The following is a 20,851-nucleotide window of genomic DNA, read 5'->3' as shown; positions in this document are numbered from 1 at the left end:
CTCAATTGGTTAAACATCCAACTCTTGATCTCAGCTCGGGTCTTGATCTCAGGATCATGAGTTCAAGCCCTGGGCTGGGCTCCACGTTGGGCATGGAACCTACTGAAAAAAACAAACAGATTGTAAAAAACAAAAGTGGTGAGAAAAAGCACATATTTCCCCCCTGCCCACCCACCCATCATCCTGCTCTGATATTAAGAATAAGACAGGGGTAAATTCGTCTGGAGTTGTAAATCAGCAACATTTCAGAAATTCTTTCTGACCTGTTAGGCCTCAGCATAAAATAAAAGATTCTTTAGAGAACTTGCTGAACACCGGCCCATTTTTTTGGGGGGACCCAGAATGAATGGAAAATGGCAACACTAAAGATTTAAGGGAAAAATAACCCTATTGATAGGGGAATAGTTAACAAAACTATTATATAATCTATACTATGGAATACTATGTAATCATTAAAACGATAGAAGTAAACCTGTATACACAGACATGGAAAACTGTCCACCATATATTAAGTGGGAAAAAAAGTCCCAGATTAATATATGTGATGTAATTTAGCTAGTATTAAATATATATTATAAAAATATCATCTAATATGTATATATTATAGATGTATGTTATAAATAATATGTTTTATATGCCTAAAAGGATATAAACCATACTGATAATAATATAGTAAGGTACTTTGTTGTTATTGTTATTTTTGATTCCAGTATAATTAACATACAGTATTATATTGGTTTCAGGGGTATAGTAAGGCACTTTGACTAGTGGGATGGGATGGGGAGGGAGAGACTTTTATCTTTTAGTTTATGCATTTTTGTACTGTTTGATTTTGATAGATAATTTTACTTTATAATGAGCAAATGTCATGTTTAAAACTTTTTAAAAACTATATAAGGAAAAACAATGCCCTGTGGTATTATTTACATAATCAAATCATGTACTATAGCAGGAATTAAGGAATAGATATATGATATTGACTAAAAGCAGGAGAAATTGATTTTCAGTAAACAGAAATTCTAACTATTCCCACTTTTTTTCCTCTTTTAGAAAGCTACTCTTTTACAAGATCCCCTATATGTTAGTGAGCTCAGTCCTGCTATTGGAAGTCAAAAGCCATATAGGTAAGGAGTGATGATATGCCAGAGCTGCATGGGGGACTGTTCTCTCCTCTTTGCCTCTCCTAACTCCACGTGTTGCTGCCCATCACATTTATACCTCTACTTCAACTCTTTGCCTTGAATTTTAGGTCTGCAAACATAATTACCCACTGGACATCACCTCTCATAGGTCTTACAAGAACCTTAAAGTCAGCATATTCAAAACAGAACTCAGCATCTTCCTTCTGGGACCTGAACTTCCTCTTGTGTTTCCTAACACAGGGCCTGCTGTCCTTATCCCCACCACACCTAAGCCAGAGTCCCGAATGTCATCTTTACCTTCTCTCTCCCCTTTACCACCTCCCACCCCCACAGCCAGTCAATCACCACAGGATTCATTGTTCTTCTCTAATATATCTGGATAATATCTACTTCTTTCCACTGTCACATGCTCAGCCCAATTCCCTTTGTTCTGAGCTCCTACAGTATTTTCCTACCTGGCCTCTGCCTTCACTCTTGACCCTCTCTAACCCACTCTCCATAACCAAAGAAATCTTTTGGAAGCACAAATCTGATCATGTAACTCCCTGCCTTAAAGCCTTTGAATGGCTCCCCATTGTCCTTAGGAGAAGGTCTAAACTCTACAATAGCTTATAAAGATCTTCCTGATGTCTCTTTTCATTTTTCCATCTTCAACTCTTGTGTCCCCTCAACTCCTGCCCTAAGCTGCTGATCCAAATGATCTTGCAGTTCTCAGAAAGCTCCCTGTTTGTTTGTTTTTTTTGTTTGCTTTTTCCTCTATTCTGGAACCCTACTCTCTACTCTTCTTCTTCATGAATGACTTCAACTCATCAAGTCTTAGCTTAATATCCCTTTCTCTAAAAATCATTTCTCAAAGCTTCAATAAGAGGGGCCCCTCAGGGGCACCTGGGTGGCTCAGTCGGTTAAGCATCTGCCTCAGGATGGTCTCAGGGTCCTGGGATCGAGCCCCCCATCAGGCTCCCTGCTCAGGGGGGAGCCCGCTTCTCCCTCTTCTTCTGCCTGCTACTCCCCTTGCTTGTGCTCTCTCTAATAAATAAATAAAATCTTAAAAAAATTTTTTTAAACAGATGGGCCCCTCCATAACATCCTGTGCTTACCATCTTGTAGCATTTAACAGTCTCTCTTATGATTGCTTGTTTGATTACGTGCTGTCCTATTATACACTATGCTCCTTAAGGGCCAGGACTGTACCTGGGTCACTGGCACATAGTAGGCTGCCTTTATGGAATGAATGAATAAATTGTTAAAACAATTAAACCTGCATCTGACTTAGAAGTGTGGGCATGTTAGCACTGAAAAGGAATGAGGTCTTGACACGTGGGACAACATGGAGGAACCTTGAGGAAATTACACCAAGTGAAATAAGCCAGACGTAAAAGGACAAATATTGTATGGCTCCACTTATTTGAGGCGTTGAGAATAAGCAAATTCATAGAAACAGAAAATAAAGTAGAGGTTACTAGGGGCTGAGGGGACAGGGGTATGGGGACCTACAGTTAATCAGTATAGAGTTTCTGTTTGGGAAGATGAAAAAGTTCTGGAAATGGAGAGTAGTGACGGTTGCACAACATTCTGAATGCACTTAATACCACTGAATTGTATACCTAAAAATGGTTACAGTGGTAAATTTTATATTATGTATATTTTATTTCAATTTTAAAACAGGTAGGGGTGTGTATGTGTGTGTGTGTAAGTAAGGGAATAGATAAAACAAGATTGGAAAAATGTTAAAGATTATTGGATCTAGGTGATAAGATACATGCTGTTTCTTTTCAGTTTTCTCCATTTTTGTGTATGTTTAAAATTTCCATAATAAAAGTTTGTAAAAGGCTTAAGAAACATAATAAGCAAATATAACAAGTATCTGATTTATATCTTGATTTTAACAAACCAAAAGTAAAAAGACATTTTTAAGACAATAGAGGACATTTGAGTATGGACTGGGTATTAGCCAATACCAAAGAATTATTGATAATTTTGTTGGATGTGATAATGATTATTTTGTAAGAAAATGTTTGTTTTATTTTGAGATATGTTCTGAGGTATGTAGGGGTTAAATAACAATGTTTGTGATTTCTTTTTTTAAAAGATGGTAATACAGATAGCTTAGAATTTCTACATGTTTTAAAAATAGAATTTCCATATATTTTCATATGTTTACTTTACAAAAGTATCAGTTTTAATTTTAGTGCTTATTTAAAGTGATTTTAAAACTAATTGGATAATAAAATAGGCTTTAACTTTGTATATGCGTGACTTGAAATTTGTCCTTGAAAGTCAGAAGGAGAGTTCTACCACTATCTTGACTCAGGAAAAGCATATTTCTTGCAAAGTTAATTCCTGAAGGCAACATATTTAAAATGCAGTAATTTAAAATGCACTGTGAGGAATGTGGTAATATGTATAAGATATACAAGACAGTTCTCTGCCTGCAAGGTACCGTCAGTTTAAAGGGAGTAAATACTCTTTGGGTTTTCAAATTAGAACTCTGTCACAAATGTGAGCTCTGTAACCTCACACGGATGCATAGGGACCACTGTGAATATATACACAGTGCTTTTGAGATAATCTATGATAAGCCTTTTCTAGCTATAAAGCATTATACAAATGTATTATTTATATAAAATATCCTGAAAATGAAAAAATACAGGAAATCCAGAAAAATGAAAAATACAGGAAAAGCAGAGCTCATCATTAGATCAAGAATCCTTCTTGCCACACCATTTGGGTGAATTTATGTTTTCTAGCTGATGAAAATATAAAATATCTGTTAAAATTAATGAAAAATTTCCCCTTATTCTGAAATTGAATAATGGAGTCTTCTGGCAGTAGACTTTTTATTATTTAAATTCGTCAAAGTTTATCATCTATGTAAAGACAAATATTCTCTGAATGGTCAAAGAAACTGCGACTATATAGAAATATAGACTCCTGAATCTAACTTATATTTATGATGTATATGAGACCTCAATTCATATATGAATTTATTTTTATTTTTATTTTTTTTATTTTTTTTATTTTTTAAGATTTTATTTATTTATTTGAGAGAGAGAATGAGAGAGAGAGCACATGAGAGGGGGGAGGGTCAGAGGGAGAAGCAGACTTCCTGCTGAGTAGGGAGCCCGATGCGGGACTCGATCCTGGAACTCCAGGATCATGACCTGAGCCAAAGGCAGTCGCTTAACCAACTGAGCCACCCAGGTGCCCTATGAATTGATCTTTAGTATAAGGAGATTAGTGTGCTTTTTCTTACGAAATTTGGTTATTTATTTATTAAAAGATTTTATTTATTTACTTGAGAGAGAGACAGAGAGCAAGAAGAGAGGCAGAGGGACAAGCAGACTCTCCGCTGAGCACAGAGCCCACCACAAGGCTCCATCCCTGGACTCCGAGACTTGACCTAACCGAAGTCAGATGCTTAACCGACTGAGCCACTCAGACACCCCTGTTTTGGTTTTTTTGAAAGAAAAGTTTGGTATTACAGTCTGTTATCATAGGTGCCACAAGATAAAAACTGTTTCTATATGGATTGCAGCAAATTGCTGACTAATGGGAAAAATAGGAAAGTCAAATTGAAAGTAATTCTGCTGGTATTCTTTCTAAGCTTGTGCTTTTCTAAGCTCATCAGTTTGTGAAAACTACATTCCTGCTATTTTTGCAGTTCTCAGAGAATAGAGGAATTTTATAGTTATTTTTTAAATGAAATGTAATTGTAATTAGAAGTGGATGTATAGGGAAGTGGGATCTCAAAGCTCGTTCCTATTTTATACCATTTATTAAATACTTACTGTGTGCTAAGCACAGACTAAAGTATCAAAACAATGGGATAGGTACTATAATCCTCTCCATTTTACAGATGAGGAAATTGAGGCACAGAGAGACTAGGTAACTTGCCCATGGTAATTACTCAGCTGAATAGAGGGAGATCTAGAACTCTGATCAGCCTGTCTGACCCCCGTGTTTATAATCGTGTTCTTCTACCTCTGTGACTTTTTTTTTTTTTAAGATTTTGTTTATTTGAGAAAGAGAGCACACATGAGTTGGGGAAGGGGCAGAGAGAGAGGGGGGGAGAAGCAGGCTCCCGCTTCAGCAGGGAGCCCGACGTGGGGGCTGATCCCAGGACCCTGGGATCATGACCTGAGCTGAAGGTAGATGATAAACCAACTGAACCACCCACTCAGTCGTTAAGTGTCTGCCTTTGGCTCAGGTCATGATCCCAGGGTCCTGGAATCGAGCCCTGCATCAGGCTCCCTGCTTGGCGGGAAGCTTGCTTCTCCCTCTCCCACTCCCCCTGATTGTGTTCCCTCTCTTGCTGTGTCTCTCTCTGTCAAATAAATAAATAAATAAATCTTAAAAGAAAACACAACAAAAAACAACTGAGCCACCCAGGCACCCCCTGCCTCTGTGACTTCTATCACTGAATTCTTGTTTTTTTAAATATTTTATTTATCTATTTGTCAGAAAAAGAGAGCATAAGCAGGGGGAGGGGCAGAGGAGAGGCAGGCTCCCCGTTGAGCAAGGAGCCTGATGCGGGACTCGATCCCAGGAACCTGGGATCATGACCCAAGCCGAAGGCAGATGCTTAACCAACTGAGCCACCCAGGCGTCTCTATCACTGAATTCTTGATGATCATTTCTCTTTCAGGGTCTCCACTAGAAGAGACTGTTTTTTGGGGAAGTCTTAATGTTTTCGTTAATAAGGGTGGCTCATTGGGATGCCTGGGTGACTCAGTTGGTTAAGCGTCTGCCTTCGGCTCAGGTCATGACCCCAGAGTCCTTGGATTGAGTCCCATGTCAGGCTCCTTGGTCAGTGGGGAGCCTGCTTCTCTCTCTGCCTGACGCTCCCGCTGCTTGTGCTCTCTCTTTCTCTGACAAATAAATAAATAAAATCTTTTAAAAAAAAATAAAAGAGCCTCATTGACTTAGAGAAGATCTTAGATTTTTTTTTTTTTAAAAAAAACGGGGGAGCTAGTGGGCAAGAGCCAAGATTCCATGCAGTAGTATTGGGATAAATGGTTGGTATCAAGATTTATGGAGTAGGTGGTAAAAATATATATATATTTTTTTTGATAGAGAGAGACAGCGAGAGAGGGAACACAAGCAGGGGGAGTGGGAGAGGGAGAAGCAGCCTTCCCGCGGAGCAGGGAGCCTGATGCGGGGCTCGATCCCAGGACACTGGGATCATGACCTGAGCCGAAGGCAGATGCTTAATGACTGAGCCACTCAGGCGCCCCCCCCCTTTTTTATTTTTTGGTAAAAATATTTTTAATTCAAGTCAGAAATTCTAGGAAGTTTCCATCAACCTACACAGAACATGAAATGCCTCTCCTACCATTACTTTGCACCCCTCTTTTCTTTCTTTTTCTTTTTTTTTTAAAGATTTTATTTATTTATTTGAGAGAGAAAGAATGAGACAGAGAGAGAGCATGAGAGGGGGGAGGGTCAGAGGGAGAAGCAGACTCCCCACTGAGCAGGGCACCGGATGTGGGACTCGATCCCGGGACTCCAGGATCATGACCTGAGCTGAAGGCAGTCTCTTAACCAACTGAGCCACCCAGGTGCCCCTCCACTTACTTTAAAGTAAGCTCCAGTAAGCTCCCAATGTGGGGCTTGAACTCATGACCCTGAGATCAAGAGTCATACACTCTACTGACTGAGCCAGCCAGTATGAACTTGGACAGGTCACTTAACCTCTCTATCATCCTATAAATGCAACAGTAATTCCCAGTTCTGCCCCCTTAGTGGGACTGAATGAGCTAGTCCATGAAAAGTGCCCAGGACAGGTACACAAATCATGACAACGGGGCAAAATAGGATTAGTGTGATATATAAGAAGTGTGGAAAAAGTGCTATGGGAGAGGTTCCCCATTGATGGTGGAACTAGGGAAAGGTTTAAGGGGAAGGTGTTCCTCTTTTCAGCAAAGCCAGCTTTTCCTGAACTGTGGAACACACACGGGTCAGTGACAAGAGATGAATGCATTTGGTACTCTGACATGGCAGGAAAATAACTTCGAATTCCATAGTGGAAAAGTGATTCCTTTTCCAACTAGTCCAATCTCATTAGGGAGAACCTCTCAGCTTGGTGCCAAAAATGGCAGCTCTCTAACACGTGCTCATCTGCCTTTCTGTCAAAGAGAGGGAGGCCTTAGGCTTGAAATGTGGTGCATCAACTTAGAACTTGTGATGCTTTCATGCTATTTTTACAGTTACCTGCTATTTATGGCACATGATACTGGTTCTCCCTGTAAAGTAGTGATACAAAGTTTTCTTTATAAATAAACTTCTTGGGGCGCCTGGGTGGCTCAGTTGGTTTGGCATCTGACTCTTGGTTTCAGCTCCAGTCACGATCTCAAGGTCATGAGATCAAGCCCCTGGTCGGGCTCTGTGCTCAGCGCGGAGTCTGCTTGAGATTCTCTCCCTCTCTCTGCCCCTCCCTCTGCTCCCATGTGTGCGTGCACATGCTTGTTCCCTCTCTCAAATAAATAAAATCTTACATAAATAAACTTCTCTACACACACACACAAAGTGAGTTGATTTAAAGAAAAAATATGAAGCAAATAATATTACGTATGGTTCATTCAGTATGGTAAATGGTATGTGAACAAACCGTGGGCTAGGGAATGAAAGAGGGACAACAGTTTCTGAGGGACACTGAGAGTATTCCTGATGTGCTGGATACCACTTGAGTAAAGGGGCATGGGGAAAAGTATGTCTGGAGAGTAATAAAAAGTTCAATCTGGGGAAAGCAAGGTTCATTACTAATGAGTAATAAAGCTAGAAGCACAAAACTATATTAAAATTCCATTAGTAACAAAGTTTTACAAACCTTTCAATAATCGTTGATATTCCTCAACTGCTGTTTATCATTTTTCACATGGAAATTTTTTTCTTGTGTTTCTGTAGATCTGAGGAGAAAATTAAGCACTTCAGTCAACTTAAATCTGAACTTTTTCTTAAAGACAATACTTTGAGGAAGATATTTTGCTTAATTACAGAACTTAAAGTAGCAGCCCAGAAAAACTTCATTCTGAAACGGCTTTTCTGGAAAGTAGGTGTTTTGTTTTATTTTTAATCTTTGAAACTTGTTCCACCTGTTTATCAAATGCAGTATAATCAAGCATAAAGTAAAATACAAATAAATGTCTTGTATTCAGAGCTGTATTTTATTTTATTTTAGAGGGAAAGAGAGAGAGAGCATGTGGGGGTAGGGAGGAGCGCAGAGGGAGAGGGAGAGAGAGAATCCTCCAGCAGACTCCCCACTGAGCGTAGAGCCCCACGTCGAAATCAAGAGTCAGACTCTCAACTGACTGAGCCACCCAGGTGCCCTGATGGAGGCTGTATTTTAAAATGTTGACTAAATTTAATGCAATCATGACTCAGTACTTGAAATGTAACGTAATCCATAATGTGTATGTGTGTTGCAGGGGAGATGGGGAAAGAGGACAATGGCAGCAAAAAGACAATACCTTACCTGGGTTGGGTTGGTGAGTCAAAGATAATTAGAGGGGAAGCTTCTGGCATGCAAGATGTATGAGTATAGACAGTGAGATGGAAAAGCAGATTTCAAGAAAGTTTTACCTTAAAACTTACAATAAGTATACAATAAAAATATAATGAAAAAAGATTACTTTTGAGTGTAGGACTATTATTTTTAAAAAAGGTGACTCTTAGGGAGTCAAAGCAACCTAGCGCTCACTCAGCAAGTTACAGACTTACTCTACAAGACTTACTTAGATTCATTTTCAGTTTCAGGTGAAGGGATTCAGAAGCCCCAGCGAGTACTGGTGTGGTGCTAATGAGGCCTAAGTGAGGGGGTGAGCCCTGCCTTGGGTGGAGCTCATGTTGACTGCTATATGTTGTATCCGAATTCTGGCCAGTGCTCTCATAGTTGGCAACCTTTTATTGAGCAGCTGTAAAGTGCACAGCTTCCCCAAACATACAAGACAGTCCTGGCCATTTCTTAGATTCTAAGTGCTTCACATGTAGGATGACCAACCATGTGGGTTTGCCCAGACTTGGGTGACCAACGTTCCCAGTTTGCCTAGGCCTGAGGAAGTTCGCAGGATATGGGACTTTCTGTACAAAACCTAGGACCATCCCAAGCACACTGGGATGGTGGATCACCCTAATTAGAGGGCATATTAGCTACATAGAATAGTATGTCAAATGTCCCGTAACGCTGAAACAGTAACGACGATGTGCTGCAGTCTAAAGGCTTATACTGCCTACACCGTGTTAGGAACAGAACATTCAGGTTTTGACTCCAAAACTTCAGAGGACTGTGGAGAATATAGGGCCAGGCATCGAAATGACACCCAAGATGACTATGAACATGGAAATGGAGTTCATGTGGAAAGGCTAAGGAAATTGGTATATCCCACCCAAATATTCCTCTCCAGTCCATCCCACACATGGCATCAGTTTAATCTATCACTGTGTTGACCTCACTGGCTCAAAAACCTCTGGTGGCCCTCCCTACTAAGTACAAACACTTTGGCTTTGGCATTTAAGGCTCCTCACTAATGACCACTGTCACAGACTGCAAGTTTGGACAGGCATGGCCTTTATTTTAGCAAGGTGGGTTTTCAGGAAGGGGCCAACATCTATCTACATAGGGCAGGCACTGGGCGAACTAACCCAGCTGTAGATGCTCCCAGGGAAGGCCCAGTGCTCAAGGGTGAGAGTGATCTCTACATAGTGTGCAAAATGAAACATCAGGGCATTCCAGCATGTGGGTGGATTACACCCAAATGTCTGCACAAACATTTGGCACCAGGAAGATCTGATTGTTTAGAGTTTGGCAACAGGGTCTAATGGAATGTTGGGCTGGGGAGGTGACAAGGATATAAAGGTTGTCAAGAGTAAACCTAGCAGCTGAGAGAGGACTGGCAAAGGACATAGCACAGGGCCCAGAGAAGTCCACTTAGATAAACTTAGAGACTGGATTTAAAGCAGATGGCTAGGTAGGAGAACTGAGGTACCTCCTACAGGTTAGACTAGGAAGAAAGGTGTTGATGTTGAATACCAGAGTGTTGGTCTGCAGGCCATTTAAGTGTCTCTCATCTTAAAATGGGCCTGATGCAGGTGGCTTTGGCTGTGGAGCAAAAGAAAGATGTAGAGAAAGAGAATGAAGCTAGGCCTAACCAACTCAACCCCACACTTCATTGTTTTCACCTTTTTCCTCTAAAAGCTCCAGGCACGTGGGATGACTCAAACACCCTGTCCTTTCCAGCCCTGCCTCATTTTCCCCTACTGTTCACCATCTCTATGCTACTCCTTCCATTTTCTCCTGTTAAAATCCTACCCACTCAGTCTTCAAGGCTCAGCTCAAATGCTGTTCTTCCACCTTTCCTGTCATCCTCCACGGGGAACTTTGGAAACTTCCTCTTTCTCATCTGTTATGGCAGAACCTTCTTCAATGTTCTTTAATCTGTGCTGTTCAATAAAGTAGCCACTAGCCACACTGAATGTGGCCAGTGACTAAGGAAGTGAAATTTTAATTTTATTCCGTTTAATCAATTTAAATTTAAATAGCACCATGTGGCCAGTGGCTACCTATTGGACAATGCAGTTCTATGGCATCTCTCATAGCACCTTCTCTCTAACAATTCAACAAATATTTACTGCATGCCTGTTCTGTGCCAGGCATGGGAACAGGCATTAGAAAAGCGAGCATGAGTAAGATAGAGTTCGTACCCTCAAGATTAGCACAGATACTCTCCTTTTCACTATAGTCATTGGCATATTATTCTTATTTACCATTATATGCTATAAGCTTCTTCAGGACAAGCATGTGTCTTACTCATCTTTGTATTCTCCCTAAGGCCTAACGCAATGCCATGTTTATACCGGGCCCCATAATCAATTCATATTGAACTGAAAGTTTATTCTCTTGTGAAAAATTAACCTGATCAGAAATCTAGGAATAGGAAACAAACTGAGGGTTGCTGGAGAGGAGGGGCGTGGGGGGATGGGGTAACTGGGTGATGGACATTAAGGAGGGCATGTGATGTAATGAGCACTGGGTATTATATAAGACTGATGAATCACTGACTTCTACCTCTGAAACCAATAATACATTATATGTTAATTAATTGAATTAAAAAATATTTAAAGAAAGATGTCTTTTAAAGTAAATTTATCCAAGTAAAAAAGTTAAAAAAAAAAAAAGAAGTCTAGGAATAGAACATTCATGTTCTGTTGCTTAATTGAAAACATTGCAGCTGGGGGTGCCTGGGTGGCTCAGTCGTTGAGCGTCTGCCTTCGGCTCAGGTCATGATCCCAGGGTCCTGGGATCGAGCCCCGCATCGGGCTCCCTGCTCAGCGGGAAGCCTGCTTCTCCCTCTCCCACTCCCCCTGCTTGTGTTCCCTCTCTCGCTGTGTCTCTCTCTGTCAAATAAATAAATAAAATCTTTAAAAAAAAAAAAAAGAAAACATTGCAGCTGTCCTTTAATGTAATGTCCTTAGATGGACTAAAATAGATCTTCTAATTCAGCTGTCAAAAATGAGAAGCCAAGGGGCGCCTGGCTGGCTTAGTTGGTAGAGCATGTGACTCTTGATCTCAGGGTCGTGAGTTTGAGCCCCATGTTGGACATGGAGCCTACTTAAAAAAAAAAAAAGCAGTAAAAAAAAAAAAATGAGAGACCAAAATGAATAGAGAGGGAAATAAAAGGCATATGGGCAGTCTCCTATTTGTGGTCTTTCCACACATGGTATGGGTCCTCTGCCCACCACCATGCCACCAAGACCTGGTAGCCTTATGTTCTCTTTCTTTAATCCATAACCACAATCTAGTCTCATATTCGTTTATACAGTTAACATATATAATAACAAAAGTCAACATTTTTATCTTCTTTTAAGAGCTTTTTTCTTTTATCTTTTTATTAAGTGGGCTCCATTGGAGCCCAACGTGGGGCTTGAACTCACAACCCTGAATCAAGACCTAAGCTGAGATCAAGAGTCAGACACTTAACTGACTGAGCCACCCAGGGACCCCTAGGAGCTTTTTTCTTTAAACAGTTATCATGGCTTTATGCTTAAGCAGTGGCCTTCCAACTTTGTGCTGGGCTCCCTGGAGAACATGAGGCTATGTGAAGCTTTCTTAAGAACCCTTCATTGGGGTGGCGAGATTAGAGGCATCTCTAATTTTTGGTTCCTGGGTAAGATGATGGAAAATTATACATATAATAATTTCATATAAATAAAATCTTACAAATATATATAATTGTATATAAATATATTATGTCTTATAAATTATAAACGCACACACACACAATTTCCCCTTTTGAAATCATCTGTATGGGGTATAATTTTCTTTTAGGTAATCTCTCTCTCTTTTTTTTTTTTTACAATTTTCTTACAAATTATGAGAACCTTTTTTGGTAGGTTGACTAAACTACAGGCTTTAGGACAGATACCATGTCTGTTTGTCTGCTTTGCTCAAGGTAGTATCTCATTACCTAGCATAGTACCTGCTACATACCTGGCAATCAGTAGTTAGGTGTTCAGTGAATGAATGAGTGAAGGAAAGAGTTCTCCATTCATGTTCCTTCCTAACCCTTTATGTTTTCTCCATGAGGTTCTTTTTTAATTCAACAATTGTTTTTATTGTGGTAAAATACAGATAACATAAAATTTACAATTTTAGCTATTTTTAAGTGTATGGTCCAGTGGTATTAAGTAGGTACATTATTGTGCAACCATCTCCAGAACTCTTTTCATCTTGCAAAACTGAAACTATACTCATTAAACATTAACTCCCCATTCACCCCTTCCTCCAGCCCCTGGCAGCACCATTCTTTTTCCTCCTATGAGTTTAATTTCTCTAAATATCTCTTGTAAGTGGAATCACTCAGTATTTGTCTTTTTATCACTGGCTTATTTCACCTAGCATGTCTTCTAGGTTCATCAATGTTGTTGCATATGTAAAAATTTGCTTCCTTTTTAAGGCTGAATAATATTCCATTGTATGTAAAGACCACATTTGCTTATCCATTCTCCATTGATGGCTACTTGGGTTGCTTCCACATTTAAGCTGTTGTGAACATCACCATTGTGAATATGGGTGTGTAGATATCTCTGAGACCTTGCTTTCAATTCTTTTGGGAGTGTACCCAGAAGTGGGATTGCTGAATCCTATGGTAATTTTATTTCTTATTTTTTGAGGAACCATCATACTGTTTTCCACAGCAGCTGCACCATCGTACATTCCCACCAACAATGCATGTGGGTTCTGGTTTTCTCACATCTTTGTCAACAGTTGTTATTTTCTGATTTTTTGTAGTTTTGATTTGCATTTCTGTAATGATTAGTGATGTTGAGTATTTTTTCATGTGCTTTTTGGCCATATGTATATCTTCTTTGGAGAAATTATTGGGATATTTTACGGGTTTTGGTTTAAAGAGTTTTGACAAATGTACATACCCATATAACCACCACCCCAATCAAGATTTAGAACACTTCTATCACCCCAAAAGGCTCATAGCCTTTGGCAGGCAGTTTCCTCCCATCCGTGGCCCTGGGCAGTCACTGTGCTTTCTGTCACTATAGATTAGTTCTACCTGTCCTAGGATTCCACTTACCCGGAAATGTACACTATGCACTCTTTTGTGCTGGCTTCTTTGGCGTAATAGTTTTGAGATTTCTCCATGTTGTTGCAGGGTGGTGGAAGATACCTTAAGAATAAAAGTTCCTGAACTAGTGAGCAGGTTGGAGATCACAGTAACAACTGATAAATTTACTCAGCACTTGTGATGTGCTGAGCACCGTCCAGGCTTTACAGATACTATCTTATTGCAACCCCATCAGGTGACATTAACTGCATGTTAGACATGAACTGAGTCACAGAGTGTGTAAGTGACTTGCCAGGTATCATACAGCTAACCAGTGGCAGAGCTGGGATGTGAACTCAGAGTTAGTGTATAAAGCCACCACACTGTGCTCATTTCCCAGGGCCCTGGTAAATGGCAGCTCTTCTCAGAGGGCCTGGCATACAATCTGCTTCTTCTCCTCTTGTCCCTCTCTCCATCTGCCCTGCTCAGTCTCTTCTCATGCCCTACCACCTAAATAAAGGTACACATAATACCTGTCTAAACAAAGAGTCTAATTTGTCACTAGTAAAAAAAAGTCCTGGGGGGGGGGGGAATGAATAAGAGAGGAAAAGAAAAGAGAAGCAATTACATTATATTTCTCATTAGTACCAACTTGCTTGATTTCATGGGCCAGTGCTTATTTCATGCTCGATTTATCTCATGAGACCGCGCAGAAGCACAAAAAAACTGGTTCGCACACTCTTAAGTCAGTGTTTATATTCTCCTGGAGATGGCAATCGACATTTCCACTGTATTAACAGAATTATTAGTATCATTCTTCACTGTCTTCATTAGGCTATACCAGTGCTGTGCCTTTGCTTCTAGGTTAGCAAACATTTTTAAAAAGTATTTTTCTAGCCATTATTCATTGTATCCTCACAAAGGCCAAATTACTTTGGAAAGGCAGGAATTATAGTAGCCTCCATTTAATATAGTATTCCCAGGTTACTGAATGATTTGCCTGAGATTATACATCTACTTCTGGAGGGACTTCAATATTAATGGTAGAGCCGGGCCCACTGGGGATCTCTCAGCCTCACCCCCTAGGCTTTAGCTCTAGCTCTGTTCACCAGGACAGTGGTCTCCTGGTTGTAAGTAAAAAGTGTTTTCAATTTGGGTTATGCTATTATTAATGAGAGATATTATAATTCATTTCGTCCCCAAAGAATAAATAATTTCTTCATATTTTTATTATGTAAAGATAGAGTTTTACCAACTGATACCTAATGACCATCTTTCCTGCTTGCTTTCACAGACCAGTGACCTTTTTTATTTCCTGGTGAACAAACTTCATGAGTACTTGCCAGAGTCTAGGGATAAGAGCATACTTCAAAATAAAAGCCAAAGGGCTGATGAGCTGGTGTAAGTACTAACTGGATAGTCATAGATTTTTCTTCCCTTAGGGTATTAAAGATAAATGGAAGGCACTGGACAAAATATATACTGTATTAATGATTAATGGTGCTGCAAGTTTTGCTTCACATAGGTTTTTAAAAATAGCATTCATTTTGTTCTACTTTTTTGGGGGGGGAGGAGCAAAGGAGGAGGGAGAGAGAAAATCTTTTATTTTTTTTTTAAAGATTTTATTTATTTATTTGACAGAGAGAGACACAGCGAGAGAGGGAACACAAGAAGGGGAAGTGGGAGAGGGAGAAGCAGGCTTCCCGCCGAGCAGGGAGCCCCATGCGGGGCTCGATCCCAGAACCCTGGGATCATGACCTGAGCCGAAGGCAGACGCTTAACGACTGAGCCACCCAGGGGCCCCGGGAGAGAGAAAATCTTAAGTAAGTTCCACACCCAGCTCAGAGTCTGACACAGGGCTAGATCTCACAACCCCGAGATCATGACCTGCCCCTGGAGTTGTAAGTTTAATCGACTGAGCTACCCAGGCGCCCCTATTCTACTTTTTAAAGAAGGGTTATAGGGGCGCCTGGGTGGCTCAGTCGGTTAAGTGTCTGCCTTTGGCTCAGGTCATGATCTCGGTGCCCTGGGATCCAGCCTGGCTTTGGGCTCCCTGCTCAGTGGGGAGTCTGCTTCTCCCTCTCCCTCTGCCCGTCACCCCTCCCCCTCCACTCGTGTGCTCTCTCTCTCCCTTAAAGAAATAAAATCTTTTAAAAAAATAAAGGCTATATAAGAAACTAGTAATATTGGTTGTCCCAAAGGGAAAAAAAAATGGGCATCTGGGGGAAAGACACCTTTCACTGTATTCCTTTTTTTACCTTTGAAATTTTGAGCCAAATATTACCTACTTGAGAAAGTTAAAATTATTAAAAATAATTTTATTTTATTTATTTATTTTTACAGCGAGAGAGAGACTGCGTGCACACACAAGCAGGTGGAGTGGCAGAGGGAGAGGGAGAAGCAAACTCCCCACTGAGCAGGGAGCCCCATGTGGGGCTCGATCCCAGGACCCTGGGATCATGACCCCAGCTGAAGGCAGACGCTTAACCAACTGAGCCACCCAGGCGCCCCTAAAAATAATTTTAAAATAGTGTGTGATTATCAGAAAAAAATGTTAAGGACAAAAAACCACTATGAAAATGACTTTTAATCCTGATATTCAGCTATTAATTAATTCATTGAACAAATATTGTTGAGTGTTTAGTACGCAGCAATCACAGAGTAGGGACTCAGACAATTAACATACAGAATTTCCTTTCCGTACGTTTTTCTGTATAGATATCTGAGAGCAATTCTATCAAGGATTACTAATTTTGTGAAATTCTGAACTTGTAATGCAATCATGCCACTTCTGTGCTTTTTTCTTTGTTTTCTAGAGCATGCATTGAAATTATACAGACTCTGGGACTGATGTTCAGAGAAACAGAAACTGAGTCATCGCGCCTGAACACATTGGCAGCTAAGCGGTAAGGTCTTTTAGGAGACCCTGGCACCTTGTAGTTACAACCCATTAACGACTCCATTGAGTGTCTTCCAGAACTCATAGCTCTCTGACTTCTCTGTTCAATCCCCTTATAAGTATATTAAAATTCTTTGTCTCTCCACTTCCTTCTGTGATGAACAGATTAATTGGCACATAGTGAGTTCTCTCTGTCTCTCTGGATTATTAAGGGTACAAAGATTTTCTTAGCATAATTTTATCTTTTGTCATTGTCTGGTGAACTTGAAAAAGCCCAAATGCCCCATCATACTTTAAAAGCCAGGGGTTCTCTGGGGCGCCCGGGTGGCTCAGATGGTTAAGCGTCTGCCTTTGGCTCAGGTCATGATCCCAGGGTCCTGGAATCGAGCCCCACGTCTGGCTCCTGGCTCAGCGGGGAGCCTGCTTCTCCCTCTCCCTCTGCCTCTCCCCCTGCTCATGCTCTCTCTCTCTCTATCTCTGTGTCTCGAATGAATAAATAAAATCTTTTAAAAAAAATAAAAGCCAGGGGTTCTCTACTAGAATTTTACAGAGTACCCTTATACCCACATAACTGAAAGATTATATTGTAAAGGGAGGAGTTAATAGTAGCTTCATTTAATATATAATTGTGTGACCTTGAAGTGAATGACGGTGGGGGGGTTTATTAACATATAGAGTAAGCTGCTATAATAAAGATACACTAAAATATGTGGTCCACAGAAGATAGAAATTTATATCTTTTTCACATACTAGTCCAGAGTAGATAGTCAAGCTTTCCTCTAGAACATCAGCCAGAGACCTAGGTTCCCTCCCTTTTGTTGCTCTGACATCTTTTATTATGCTATCTCTGTCCCCATGGTTTATTGTGCTATCCCTGACTGACCTTCGTGACTTCATTAAACCCTATGGGGTGCAGGAAGAGAAGTGGAAGGCAAGCAAATTTCCTCTGTAAGAGAGGCATATTAGGCTTTTCTGCTCACATTCTGTTGATGGGGACTTTAGGCATATGCCCATATCTAGCTGCCAGAGAAGCTGGATGTGTCTGTGGTTGCATGGCTCTATACCTAGCTAAACTCTGGGTGGTGATATGGACACCTCTTATTAAAAGGAAGAACAAAAGAACGTACAATAGGGGGACAATAGCATTCTTTGCCACAGAAAATACGTGTTTGCATATTTTGTATATTATCTGCTTGATCTTTTTATATGATTTATAGACTATGAATTACATCTTGAGCCAGCGTTCTATAATCTTAATTTTTTCCCACCCTCATCAACTGTTTATTTAAATTTTCTATATTAGAAAGTAGAAGGAAAATGAGGGCCATGGGCTCTAAAACATGTGAACTAGGGAGAAGAATAAAAACTTTTAGTAATGTTTGTTCTGGCTGTTTATTAGAGAACTTTACAAATGAATTTCGATGATAATATTCATGAACATTTCTTAAGCAACCTGCTCTGTGCCAGGGACTATGGGCGTACTATGCTGTATACCAGGATGGCCAAACATTTCTATAAAGGGCCATAGAGTAAACATTTTTGGCTTTTCAGGCCATAGAGTCTCTGTTGCAGCTACTCAACTTTGCCACTGTATCATAAAAGCAGTCAAAGACAATATATAAATGAATGAGCACAGCTCTGTTCCAATAAAGCTTTATTTATAAAAACAGGTTCTGGGCTATTTGGCCTGCAGGCCATAGTTTGTTGACCCCTGCTTTACAGCAAACAAGGAAGACACACTCCATTACTCTCTTATTTTCTCTGAATACTTTTTTTTAAAAGATTTTATTTTTTTAAAAGTAATCTCTATACCCAACGTGGGGCTTGAACTTAAAACTCTGAGATCAAGAGTTGCATGCTCTACTGACTGAGCCAGCCAGGAGCCCCCTCTGTATACTTCTTTATGCAGTTGATAGTACCATTTCCCCAATCTCCAGGATAGAGATTCAAGATTACTTCTTATATTTTTATCTTGCCACATTGAATTATTGCTGAATCATGTTACTCTTTTTGTCCACCTTTTGATCCCTACCTCTCTCAATCTGAGTTGAAAAACCATCAGTCTTACTAACCTCTGCTCTGTTTTTAATTGTTCTGTCTTAACTTGGTTTGGCCACATCAGCCCTACTATAGCAAGCCTCTTTCCTGATATGACTAATTCTTTTCATGTATTTCAATGTATATATTATATTGCTATAATAGAGTCTGGTTGTAAAACTAATGTTTCAGCCAATTTTGACATGCATAGGGTCAAGTCATGTTACCTGTAGCCTTAACTAGTGCAGCTAATGTCTAATATAACTGCATTAGTCTTCTATTACCCTGTAACAAATCACTGTAAACTCAGTGTTAAGCCAATATAAATTGTTTATCCCACAGTTTCTGTGGATCAGGAAATCTGGGCATAGCTCAGTTGGATCATCTTGCTCTGGTTTTCACAAGATGGCAGTCAATGTGTCGGCTGGGGCTGCAGTCTCATCAGAGGCTTAGGGTCATCTTCCAAGCTCATTTGGGTTTTTGTGGCCAGCACTAATTTCTTTATAGCTATAAACTCATGATGGCTTGCTTTTTGGCAGGAGACTATCTCTGAGCTCAGAGAAGCTCTAAGCACTCTTTGAAGGGCTCAAATGGATAATCAGGCTCACCCAGAATAATCTCCCTTTGATTAACTCAAAAGTCAACAAATTAGGAATCTTAATTATGTATGCAAAATCCCTTTACCTTTCTCATCTAACATAACATAATCACAAGAGTAATAGCCTAATATATTCACAGGTCCTGTCCATACTTAAGGGGAAGGGATTATTTAGGGTGTATATACCAGGGGGCAAAAATCTTGGAAGCCATATTAGAATTCTGCCTAACACAATAACACAGACCGACTTCTAAGACCATGAGTTTACCTTTCAAAGTCTGTATATATATTATAAAATATATTGCAATGCATTCAAAATTCTCACATTGGAAATAATAACAATCTAAACAATGAAAGTATCAAAATTGTTGGCACCATTTTTTAAGGCTGTGATGTCAATCCTATAATAAAGTCTTTATTTTGGGGATGAAACTACCATTTAGATTAAAATTTCTTCTATTATTGACCTAGTGGATTTTAAATAGTGTCAGCAGGAGGAGTAGACTTCAAATTAAATTCCATTTGAGCAAATAAAAAAGCATTTAATCATTTCAGCATTTTCCTCTTTATTTTTTTCATAAGTAAAGATTTTATGAGCTCAACTCAGTTCACTGAATTCTTCTTGAAATGTGCCATAAATCCATTCATATTTTAATACTGTTATGGTTGAATTCATATATTATCACAGAAAGTGACCCAGAATTTGAGAGTTCCTTCCCTTAACCCTGGATATATGATACTTGGAAAAGAAGCTGTTGCTGAAAATAAAGGACTTTAAATAGATCAGTAAATGGAATGTCATTTCAAACTTAATATCAGGAAAAGCTTCTAAATGAAATGTTTTGTTGATTTTTGGAAGGATCTTCTAAAAGTAAGATCGGCCATTTTAAAGTAGCCTGAGTAAAACATGAACAAATATCCTGTAGGACATATCCTGCTTTTTTGAGAAGTGTGCTGACATGATTCTTATTTTGCAGATATAAGAACTGACTTGCTTTTTGAGTTGGAGAAAGGAGGGGAATTCTATTTTTATTAAAATTTTGGTTCATCATGAACTTCTAATCATGGTAATGATTTAAGTGATTGTAAAAAGATTAGGAAGCCTCAAATATTACTGAACAGGGATTGTTTATAGTCTCCTTTATTCCATTATGAAAAGAATGCTTATGGTTATAGAGGATTTTTATGTAGTCCTATCTGTAACTTTTTACTACTCCCATTGTCAAAGCTACTCTGATACTGTCTTCAGTTAGGCAACTGATTTTCCTAGTGATCTGCTTTTGGCTCCTTTTCAACTATACATGAATTGTATAACATACATGACGATGGTACTGCCAAACCTCATCTCCTTAGGAGCCTAAGTTTGGATTGTGATTTTTTTTCCTTCTCATTTTCAAATAATAGGGTACATTATTCAAACATATAGTAACAATTTAAATGAGTTATTAGTGTAGGTTAATGGATAGTACACTTCTTTTGAAAGGAAAAGACTAAAAGTAATACTAGTTTTATTAACTAATAGCTAGTAGTCTTCAGTGGAACAGTAAGCCTCTGAAATGCTTTGTTTAAAAGAAGAGCTCCATCCTAATTTTTTTTTGTGGGTGTGTGCACTGTTTTTGGGAAT

General features: G+C 39.5%; 1 protein-coding gene and 1 long non-coding RNA gene across 7 annotated transcripts in view; one reads left to right on the top strand and one right to left on the bottom strand.

The window, feature by feature from the left end:
* Window positions 1-20,851, bottom strand: part of LOC118524713 (uncharacterized) — a 127,110-nt gene that overhangs the window by 65,771 nt on the left and 40,488 nt on the right. For all 3 annotated transcript variants that reach the window (XR_013449257.1, XR_013449258.1, XR_013449259.1), the window contains exon 3: window positions 7,969-8,047. This is a non-coding gene — a long non-coding RNA (uncharacterized LOC118524713). The remainder of the gene's footprint in view (window positions 1-7,968; window positions 8,048-20,851) is intronic.
* C6H12orf56 (chromosome 6 C12orf56 homolog) overlaps window positions 1-20,851 on the top strand; it is a 96,212-nt gene that overhangs the window by 62,950 nt on the left and 12,411 nt on the right. For 3 of the 4 annotated variants that reach the window (XM_078076220.1, XM_078076219.1, XM_078076221.1), the window contains 4 exons: window positions 1,051-1,124; window positions 8,046-8,190; window positions 14,988-15,094; window positions 16,510-16,599. In XM_078076220.1, coding sequence (XP_077932346.1) covers window positions 1,051-1,124; window positions 8,046-8,190; window positions 14,988-15,094; window positions 16,510-16,599 — 416 coding nt within the window. The remainder of the gene's footprint in view (window positions 1-1,050; window positions 1,125-8,045; window positions 8,191-14,987; window positions 15,095-16,509; window positions 16,600-20,851) is intronic. The other variant, XM_078076222.1, reaches the window with a different exon arrangement.

Source organism: Halichoerus grypus, chromosome 6 (genome assembly GCF_964656455.1).
Source record: "Halichoerus grypus chromosome 6, mHalGry1.hap1.1, whole genome shotgun sequence".
NCBI lineage: Eukaryota > Metazoa > Chordata > Mammalia > Carnivora > Phocidae > Halichoerus > Halichoerus grypus.
The sequence above is the reverse complement of the archived record's forward strand: the minus strand, read 5'-3'. Positions and strand labels throughout refer to the sequence as shown.